Raw genomic sequence first — 10348 nt, 5'->3', positions numbered from 1 at the left:
GCCGCTGCGGTTGCCGATGCTGCGTCGTCGGGCGTCACGGGCAGCGACCTTGTTGCCGTTGCCTTGGCGGCCGGTGTCAACCCGTCGGATGCCGTGAGCGTCGCCAGTGCTGCGAGCAGTGCGGCCGGTACGCCTGCGCCGATCATCGAGGTCATCCAGGCTGCTCTCGACTCGGGTGCGAGCCTCGGCCAGGCCGCCGCCATTGCGGTTGCCGTCAACTCGGGTGGTTCGCCTGCGGAGGTGCAGATCGCAGCCATCGAGGCCGGTGCGCCGCTCTCGGTTGCGTCGGCGGTCGCCTCGGCCGTGTCGTCGTACACGCAGTCGACGGCTGGCTCGTCGACCGATGCTACGGCGTATACGAACGGCATGTCGTCTGCAACATCGTACGTTGCGCCATATGAAACCAAGCCGTTGGACGTAGCGGCACCGAGTGACCCGGAAGCTGCGACGGACGCGAACACGCTGTCGTCGTATGTGTTCAACGACGTGAAGCCGCAAGATGGCACCGACTCGTCGAAGAGCGGCGTGCTCAACGAATTAGTGAACAACATTGTGGCGTATGTTACGGACGCGCCGGCGCCGCCTCGTTTCCGTTTGCGCCCCCAGTGCGCGCCGACGGTGTAAGCTGGCGTGTGGTTAATGTGATCAATGTTGATGTAATACATATTCTTGTGGTTTATACGATGGCTCTCCGAGTCCCGGATGCTCAACATCTTCGAAGCCCGCCGATGGAGGAAACGTTGAAGCGCCAAGAATATAGCGAAATGCCAAGAAGTTGACACTTCGTTTCTCGATGCATCACGACGACGACAAGCTCACAGTTCTGTCATCTTTGGAACGGTTATGCCCAAAGTTGGCTCTCGCGTGTAGCTCCGAGTCTCTCATCTTATCTCTTCTGCGAGACATATATTACTGGTATATCAAAACGACCTCGATGGTCACGTATCCGCGGTGTCGAGCGCTGGCCGTAGACTGCCTCCAACGGCCTCAGCGCACAGTTCCCTCCAAATGGCGTCGACTATTCGTGCCTCCGAGTCGGCGGTGCCTTTGACGAGGCGGGATGTCACCGACGCAACGGCAGCATCCGACGTATCGTTGAGCAAGAGCTCCTTGACACTTTTCGGAACGTTGTCGACCAGCGGTCGTGCGGACGACGGCGCACTCTCGCGCTGCCAATCTTGCATCAGCCGCCGACGCGCCGTTAGTGTGCTTGCTGGGAGCTCGATGTCGACACCATCGACCAAAGCGGCATCGATTTGTCGCCAGTCAAAGGCTTGACGCGCCTGCGTCATCAGCGTGTACTCGGTTTTGAACGCCGTCATGTCGCGCAGTGTGTCGACTTTGAACACAGGCGCCGTCGGTGGCGTCGATGGTCGTGCTACAGTTGTCTGCCGCGGGCCGGGACGTCGCAGTGACAGCAGCGCGTCGTCCATAACGTCACGAAAGATATCATCCACGAGCCGATCGACAGGGTCGGGCGTCTCGGTGACGAGCTCGTCGGTCGTGTCATTGCCGACCTCACCATTGACTTCGACGGAGGGCGCTTCAGCAGTGGCCGCGCGGAGCACGTCTGCCCAGACGTCTTGCTCAAGATTGTGCCACAGTGTGCTGACAAGGGCGTCAATATCGACGTGTGGCGTCGGTGGCAGCTCTTCAACGCGCTCAGTCGTGACGCTCACAGTCGGCGCTTGGGCTTGCTCGACGTGATCGTATGCGTCAAGTGGCGTTGAGGGTATGGCCCACGACGACTGGTCTCGGTGTGCAGGCGCCTCGGCAGCCTCCACGTGGGAGAAATTAGCCAGCACGTCGATACGTTGATGTGAGCAACCGACGTCACCGACTGCAAAGCTTGAAGAGGCTAGAGGAGCAACGGCATCGCTCTCCGTAGTCACCGACACCGGAACGGCGTTGTCGTTGCTTGACGGAGAGCAAAGTGCGCGCGGCGCTTGCGCTACCTCCACGTAGTCGTACTGCTGGGAGAATATGTCGACAGCGCGAGCTACTTGGATTTCATGATGAACGACGATATCGTCCTCCAACGGCGCCGAGCCGCCAAGGAGCAGCTGGTCGGAGAACGCGTCCAAATCGGCGCTGCCGTCGTCTGCGCTGTCGTCGTCCTTGTGCTCAGCGTCAACCACCGATGTTGGCTCGTTTGTCCATACGTCGGTTGTCGAGAGCGGGAGCGCGGGCGTCGCCACCTCGATGTGATCGTACGAGGCAAATGCGTCCATGGGCGTTTGAGCCGCCGATGTAGCCGACTCGGCAAGCTCAATGTGGTCACAAGTGTCCAAATACGACCTTGCTGTCGCTAGTGTTGGTACCTCGGCGTCTTCAACGTAGTCCATCGACGCCATTGCGGTATCGCCGTTGTCGGCGGAGGCATGGACCGGCGGTAATGCGACTTCGATGTAATCCAGCGTCTCCATCGTGGCGACCGTTTGCACCGACGTCTCTCGGAACCAGTTGGCCGGCAGCGCAGCTTCGACGACGTCGAAACCATCCAGAAGATTTACGCTCAATGGCTCGTCGTCGACAACACTAGAGAACGAGTCGTCGAGGACTTGTGGCGTCGCGGCCAGGCGTGGGACTGTCGGTGCAACGTCGATCGTTGGCTCTACATCCAGTGCCAATGGCGTCGCCACTATAGATGGCTCGTCGTCGTTGTCGTCGTCTTGACTTCCAAAGGATGCGTCCGCGACGTCGACGTCCGAAAGCGACTCGCCATCGACGACAGAGAGTTCCACAGACCCGTCCTCGTCATTGGCCAAGAGATCGTCAGTGTCATCGTCATTGTCCAAACGATCGTTCTCGGCACTTTCTTCCAGTGCCAACATCGATGCGCTCGCAATGGGTGCCGCCTTCTCGGACGAAAAGCTCTCGTCGAGCGACGCGTCGTTGCACGCATCGCCTTCTTGGCTACCGGCGACTTCGTCATCGCTGGCGACATTGGCTTGTGCCGTCGGGGCATCGTCGACAATAGCTAAATCCTTGGCGGTTGCTTGGAGCGCAGCGAGTCGATCCGCCTCCGACACCACGAGCCGTTCGGTTTGATCCAGCTGCACTTGGAGGGTCTCGATCGTTTCCTACATCAAGGTCAACGCTCGCCCGAAGCCACAACAAGGTCTACGTGGATAAGAATCTTGCGCTCTTCCTTCGCGACCAGCGCTTGCACCGCCATGGCCTCCTGCTGCTTGGCCGCCACCGCCTCCTAGGAGTGTCACATGAGTGGGCTACGGCAGATAACGTTTGACGCACCTGGAGGGCTTGGAGCCGCTGCTCTCCTTCGTCCAAGCTTGATGCCAGCACTGCAACCTCAGGGGTTGACGAAATCGCCTCATCGGGCAACGCAACATTCTCAGCGACGTCGTCTGTACCATCGGCGAGCTCTTCGTCGTCGTTGAACGAGTCCGAGTAGTCGTCGGGCTCGGGGGCAACCGCCGCAATGGCTGGGGCTGCCAATGGTGTTGCTGCGTCTTGCGCCACTGGAACAAACACCGGTGTTTGCTTTTGAATTTCGTCGTGAACGTTGAGCTGCAGCGAGTATGTGACCAAGTGGTCAATCGCAGCGAGCTCCGACAGCTTGGTGCCCGCGACGATTGCGCTTTTCTTGGCTTCGAGAAGGGCCAGAGCTTGGAGTTTGCGCCGAGTGTACTTGGCGTCTTCTTCTGCCGATACGAGCCGCGGGTGCGTCTGTTGGAGCTCATCCAGCGCTCGCCGCAGCTGCTCCGATGTGTTGCTGGCTGCTTCGCCGGAACCACTCTTGGAACTCGATTCAAAATCGTCGCCGTAGCCGTCGTCGGCGTCGGCTTCGGATGCGACAACTGGAGTGTCCAGCGGAGCTGAACCGGACGCAAACTCATCTTGCGAATACTCGCCGTCGTCCTGGGCCGTCGTTTCTTCGTCGGCTACTAATGCGTCATCTTCATGGTCATCTTCCACTTCGCCCTCGACCTCGGACGTCTCTGATGGGACATCGGCAATGTCGTCTTTGGGCTCACTAGCTTCCACCGGTGCGTCGTCGTCTACGAGTGGGTCGGCTGGAAGCGACGCACTGGGCACGTCAACAGCTGAAGCATCTGTGACGCTGGTCGGTGCTTCAAACCCGTCAACCGAGTACGCATGCGACGCTTCGTCGACCGTGCTCTTGTGCTCATCGAAATCGTCGTCTGAATAAACACCACTAACACCGACGTCGTCCGGCGCGTCGTCCACCGGCGCGACATCGTCGACCGGGTCGTCGTCCTCTGCGACCGGTGCCTCCGACACGTCAACCACGTCCTCGGATGGCGCTGCAAAGTTGTCGCTCGAGTAGATCTCTGCGTCTTCTTTGGCCGAAGCGTCATCGTCGATGTCATTTTGGTCCATCTCCATGTCGTCGGGAACGTCGTCGTCACGCGCGGCCGTCTCGACGTCAGCGATGGCGTCTTCCACGACACCTGACTCCAAGCCGATTTCATCCTTGGTGCTCGTTTCATCCTCAACGCCGGGTGGTGTCCCTTCATCGTCCGGCACCGATGCATCGTCGTCAGGCACCGAGGCGTCGTCGTCAGGCACCGAGGCGTCGTCGTTGTATTCGTCGTCTTGAGCACTAGCTTCGACCACCTTTTCGTCATCGTCAAGGACCTCGTTTGATGCATCTTTCGATGTTGCTTCAAACTCGTCTGCATACTCGTTGCTGCCGTGGGTCGAGCCGACGGTGGTTTCTGTCGGGCGAGGCTGTCCCGGGGGCTCCAATGGCGGTGCAAGCGCCGGCGTCCACGTCGTAAATGAGCCACCAAACGCCTCGGCCAGGACGCGGACCTCGTCTTGACTCTCGGGCGGATAGCACATCATGTCTTCGTAGCACTTGGCAACGTTGGCCGTGCGAGCGCCGTCGAGATGTAGCTTTTCCATCTCCACTTGCCACGCTGAGAGAGCACTAGTCGTCGTCAAACGGGCGTACCGGAGCTCCAAGAGCTTGTCTTCGCTCGCTTTGCGCACCAAAATATGGCGAATGTACTGTGCCTTGGCAGCGTCCCGTTGAGCTAGAGAGCTCAAGTACGCCTCCACGCGCGGGCTCGGTGTAGCCGATACTGCCAACGACGGCGCATACGATGGCAGCGGCGTGTACAATGTTGGCGTCGGGGCGCCTGCAGTTTCGTGCGCTTCGTGCACGGGCAGTGGGCTCTCGAACGAGCCCACGTCGACGTCCTCGTCGTCTGGTACACTGGTGGCAATCGACCCTTTTCGCGGACTCTCAAATGCCTCCGAGTAGGCGTCGTCGGCGACACTGCCGACGACCGACGCATGTCTCGGGCTCCCCGACGCACTGTTGTCGTGCACGCTGTCAGCGACGGACATCGGCTTCCGTGGGCTGGAAAAAGCCTCCGAGTATGCGTCATCCTCGCCGACTTGATCGTCCTCGTCGGTTGGTGTCGATGTCACTGGAGGTTTTCCCGGACTTTCAAAGCCGTCCGAATATATGGGCACATCGTCATCTTCAACCGTAGCGTCGTTGACGTCGCCCGAGTCCAAAGGAGCGTCATCTTCGTCGACGATGGCATCATCAATGTCGTCGGATGCAACAGCAACGGCTGTCGTGTCCGCCATCCCACCGTCGTTCTCGTCTTCGTCCTCGATGATGCTGCCGGCCATGGAGCTCTTCCGTGGACTTTCAAAGCCCTCCGAGTACGCAACGTCGTCGTCCGCCACCTCGTCTCCGTCACTGACAGCAAGGCCCGGGGCTGCGTCATCATCCAAATCTTCATCGTCTTCAACGACACTGTTGTCGACAACGGATGCTGGGCGTGCCACGCTGGCTTCGAACGCGTCCGAGTAGACTTGGCTCTCGTTGACTGCACTTTCCACCTCGGCGCTCATGCCTGCGCTCCGTGCTTTGGGGGTCGACGTCTCTTCCTCGCCGTAATCGTCGTCGTTGTCGTCGTCGTCGTTCGTCGTTGGTTCGACGTGAGCCCACTGCGCCGGTGTCGCTGCCTCGGCGTCGACGGTCGGTGCATCGCTCTGCACTGCCACGGACAACCGGAGCGCAAACTGCGTGCCACCGTCGCGCGCCTCGACGGCCATCGTGCCAGCGTCCTGACGCCACGTGGCTTCCGTGCCAGCATCGTGTCGAAGCGCGGCCTCTGTTTGCACGGCCGTGTTCCGCTGTGCTTGGAGCCGCGCCTCGAGGAGGTCGCGGGCTTGCCGCAGGAGGTTTTCGTCGTGCAACTGGCTCTGGTACGCCAGCGTGTCTTGCAAAAAGGCGTGCGACTCGCAGAGGTGGTCGACGTCGGCGCGCACCGAGTGACTCCAATCCAGCGTCTCGTCTTGCGTCTCTTGGACGTCGTGCGCGTGCTCGAGCGACTCGAGGTGCATCTGAGCTTCGTGCAGAGTCTCCTGAAACTCGACCGCCGCGAGCAGTTGCCGGGATAGAGTCCGCGGTGAAAACTGCCGCCGCTGCGCCACGACAGCGTCCTCCTCCTCGGTGACGATCGTGACGCGCGGACGTCGATGCAGCGCTGGTGTCACCTCGTCGTCCTCGAGAAGCATGTGGTCCCAATACGCACGAGGCGGTGTCGTCTCGGGGGCCTCGTGCGACAGGATCCGGTGTGCTTCGCTCAAGAGGGCTTCAACGTCAGGGTCCACTGTGTACTGCGCCATGCCGTCACGAGCACCGTCATTCGGTATGCCGTCGTTTCGAGCGTCCTCGTCAGACCCGTCACCGTCTTTGACTCCCTTGGTGTGAATCAAAATGTGAGCACGGTCCGAATACGCGGCTGGACAGTCATCGTGTCCGGAAGCGTCAACGCCGTCATAGTTGCCGCTGCCGAAACGGAGGTACGTATCGTCCGGCGACGTCATGGAACTGCTGCGCTGCTCTTGGTAGTGGTCGTCTTCAATGTCCTCGACGGCTTCGAACCGAGGCGTTGACGATCGAAGCGCTTGCTGGTCTTGTTGCTGCCGCAAAAGCTCTTGCGCAAACATATCGACGACACTGTATGCGTCTCTCGAGGCTGCAATGAGACGGTCGAGATCGTCATCATCATTGTCGTCCGTCTCACGCACAAGTCTTTGGAACGCACTGCTGGGCGGCGGCAGCATCGGCGACACGCGCCAAGCCGAGGGTGGTCGCTCGTCGACGAGAGACGGTCGGCGTCGCCAGGACGGTGCTCCGTCACTGTCGTCGTCTTCGCTCGTCTCTTGGTTGTTTGCGACCGGCATGCGCGTTGCCGCACGTTCTGTCGTTGACCAACGGTCGGAGGCGTCCGGAGCCTCTTGGGCAATAAGCGTTGGTCGGTAATACGCCCTGGCGTCGAGCGATGACGCCGACGACGACACGGACGACGGCACCGCGGCCTCGGCGGGGATATAGACGGGCGGTTTGAACGGTGCCGGTAGCGCTTGTGGCGCGTACATCTCGAGCGCAGCTTCGATGCGCTCCTCCATCTCGGCCGTTGCCGTGTCCTGCCACTGAACCGGCACGATGGCAGGCGGTGGTGCGATTGGTGGCTGCGACAGCTGCGACAAGCGGTTCGTCAGCGAGTCGGTGAGCTGCTTGAGAGCATAGAGCTTGCGCAGCATCGACGCGTCTTCTGGCTCGGTGCTTGCGCCGTCGTCGTCGCTACTGTTGTTGCTCGCATCGTCGCTCTCGTCGTCGTGTTCGGCTTCCGACTGCGTGCCGTCGTCGACCGGTGGATTGTTGGGCGGCGATATGGGCCACGGATTCGTGTCCGATCGGTTCTCCGTGTCGACGCTTCCGTTATCGGAGTTGTCGACTTCTGTCGGCCAGAACGCTCGTCCCGCCGGTGGCCGCAGGTCCAAGTTCATTGCATGCTCGGCCGTCGACTGCGTCTGGGTACGTACAAGTGTCTCCATATACTTGGTCTTTTTAGCCAGCGCCACCGAGTCGCGAAGCCGCTGGAGCCGAACCGTCTCGACGTGCTACGGGAGCAATGAAGTGTCAGCTACAACCAAGGAACGCTACCTGGAGCTTGGCGTGGCGCGCGCGTGCGTGCTCGGCTTCAAGCTGCCGCTCACGCCGCCGCTGCTCGTCACGGTGCTGCTTTTGCTGCTCCATAAACACCCGCGCGGTTGCGCGGCGAGCGTCCAACGACGCTCTCGTCGTCTCGTCCACTGTATTGGCGACGTCGACGGGCTTTCTTGTCGCAACAGGTCGCTTTTTTCTCTTGGGTACGGCGGGTGCCGGCGGCGGTGCCATCTCTTGCTGGTTGCTGACGGGCGAGGGCGGTGCAGCGCTTTTGGTCGACCGACGCTTCCCGAGCCGTGGCACCGGGGGTTTCTTAGGCGGCAGCGCAACGACTGCGGTCGGCGTCCGACTGGGCCGAAGTTGCTTTGGCGGCGCCGGTGTTTGCTTTGTAAAGCGCTTGAAGTTTTGCTCGCGGACGGTCTTGGCCATGTCGACAAGATGCTGGCGCTTGGCAGCTTCGCTCGCAGTCTTTTCCTTCGTCTGCGCATCGGCGTAGTGGGCGTCCTTGAGCCACCGAACGGCAGCCGTCCACCGGTCGTGCTCTTTTTTTCGAAGGTGTTCGCGGGAGAAGCTCGAGGCCTCGACCTCGGCGTGGACCGGTGGAGCGTCGACGACAGAGCGGCGCCGCTTTGGCGGTTGATTCAGCGTGTAGAGCACGGCGGGCGGCGGCGAGAGAGGCGTGTCCACTACGACACGGCGAGGCTTTGCCTTGGCTGCACGAGCAAACGGCGTTGTCGGCGGTGTTGGTATCACGATTGCAGCTGGGCGCGGCGGCGGTATGCGGGTCACCTTGGGCACCGTGACGACGGTCGGGACAAACCCGCTGCTCGGGCGGCACACGACGCTCGTCTCAATTCGCATTGCTGTCACGGCCTCAGCGTCGAGCATCTAAAGAAGGTGCTGCATGAGCGCGCCTTGTCGGTGGCGAGGGTCGAGGAGCTGTACCGTCACCCGCGACGTGGACGCCCGACGCACCGGCGACGGCGCCGGTCGGTGCAGCGGCGATAAAGATAGAGGAGTAGCCTCGTCAGCGTCGGCGCCGCCGATCCGGGCGAGCGACGCATGCGGCCGTCCGAAGCGGATCTGCACGGTGTCCATTCCGCGATCTTTTGGCCGCCTCGGGAGCGACAAACGTCCGGATACGAAAGCATATGTTTTATACACATGGTTTAAAACGTTGTGGTAATCACAGCCGCTACTGGCAGCCAACTCGAATCGAGAGCGCCAAAAGACAAGTACTGGTACACATACGACTACCGTACGTCGCTGCCACACGGCAGCGCTTGCATCGACAAGTCGACGCCCATGACATGTCCTTCGGATGGGCAATAAACTGTTTTATACATGTTCGAATCCAAGCTGGGCATCCGGATGACGTTGCCAGCCAGAAAGGCAAAGTCATCTTGGAGCAACCAGGGGGAAAGCTCATTTCGCACGCTAGCATGGACACGGTGTGCTTGGTCTTCCCACATTCGCCACAGACTTGAGTACCTCTGGTCTTCTTCTCCATTGCGCCAGTTCATCAAGCTTGAGGTCAAGCGGGATGTCGAGTTGGTGGCAGTTGGTGGCAATATCGTTTTATCCGGATACGATTTCTTATTGGCCAAAATGATTTAGTGTCAGCCAATCACAGCGCCGTATTATCCTCGCCTCGCATAGCTCATGGAGTTTTGTGGGGATTCGCGCGCGAATTGGACGTATCGAAAGCTTGCAAAAAACGTGAGGTGCGTGTACAATTGGTTTTTTGGCTGGCCCCCGAGTGCTCAAGCACGCGCGATTTCGGCGTTCTGGTTCGTGCTGATTGGTTGGTTCTGGGTGCAAATGGATTTGATTTGTCGATGGAGAACCACGTGGTTTAGGAATGTATGTCGCGAGTTCACGCCAGTTGGCGGATTATCCGCCTTTAGGTCTGGGAGGGTTAGGGTTAACCTCCCAGACCTTAAGCTCGCTGAAAAGCGACACAAAAGCCATTTTTCTGAGGGGTTGTCACCCCCTGTGGAGCAACCATGTCGTCCAAGCCAGGGCGCAAGCGGGCCAAGGCGGTGCGAGGCAAAGCGACGCCGCTCGCCAGTCTGCCCGTGGACGCAGAGAGCTACAAGCCCATCATCCAAGCACTGCACTCGATCAAGCAAATGTTGCCGTTCACATCGTTTGAGCTGCCGACGCACCAGTGGCCATTACTCTGCGTCCGGACGATGGACGAGTATCTCGGCTGGCCGCTCTGCAACCACCAAGCGCACGAAGTCATGGCCACCTACATGGAGACGAAGGGTGTCGCCATCGTCCCGGCGGCGCAGCTTGCGATCAAGAGCGACAACGGGACGATGTCGTTGACCGACGACGTGTTGCCGCGGCTGGCCGCCGATCTGCAGCTGCCTCACC

At 60.3% G+C, this 10348-nt stretch overlaps 2 protein-coding genes across 2 annotated transcripts; one reads left to right on the top strand and one right to left on the bottom strand.

The window, feature by feature from the left end:
* Window positions 1–16: 16 nt before the first annotated feature.
* SDRG_03603 (hypothetical protein) lies at window positions 17–663 on the top strand (the record flags this gene model as incomplete). The annotated part of the gene is made up of 2 exons (XM_008609240.1): window positions 17–51; window positions 108–663. 2 exons carry the CDS (start codon window positions 17–19, stop codon window positions 622–624), a joined length of 552 nt encoding a protein of 183 aa, XP_008607462.1. The 3' UTR covers window positions 625–663.
* Window positions 664–855: 192 nt separating this feature from the next.
* On the bottom strand, window positions 856–9084 carry SDRG_03602 (hypothetical protein). Its single transcript, XM_008609239.1, has 5 exons — window positions 8912–9084; window positions 7964–8854; window positions 3256–7920; window positions 3128–3208; window positions 856–3083 (listed from the first exon to the last, which is right to left on the bottom strand). The coding sequence occupies exons 1-5, from the start codon at window positions 9062–9064 to the stop codon at window positions 939–941; spliced, it is 7935 nt and encodes a 2644-aa protein (XP_008607461.1). The 5' UTR covers window positions 9065–9084; the 3' UTR covers window positions 856–938.
* Between the last annotated feature and the right edge of the window lie 1264 nt (window positions 9085–10348).

Source organism: Saprolegnia diclina, assembly GCF_000281045.1.
Source record: "Saprolegnia diclina VS20 unplaced genomic scaffold supercont1.8, whole genome shotgun sequence".
Classification (NCBI taxonomy): Eukaryota; Oomycota; class Saprolegniomycetes; order Saprolegniales; family Saprolegniaceae; genus Saprolegnia; species Saprolegnia diclina.
Note: the sequence above shows the minus strand (reverse complement) of the source record. Positions and strands in the feature narration are given on the sequence as shown.

What these genes read in the sequence shown, in the direction of transcription:
- SDRG_03602 (XM_008609239.1), bottom strand. Translation starts at nt 9,064, where the DNA reads ATGGACACCGTGCAGATCCGCTTCGGACGGCCGCATGCGTCGCTCGCC. An exon ending in AGCGGCTCCAAGCCCTCCAG is followed by an intron (nt 3,209 to 3,255) that starts GTGCGTCAAACG and finishes TGACACTCCTAG; the next exon opens with GAGGCGGTGGCGGCCAAGCA. An exon ending in AGCGCAAGATTCTTATCCAC is followed by an intron (nt 3,084 to 3,127) that starts GTAGACCTTGTT and finishes ACCTTGATGTAG; the next exon opens with GAAACGATCGAGACCCTCCA.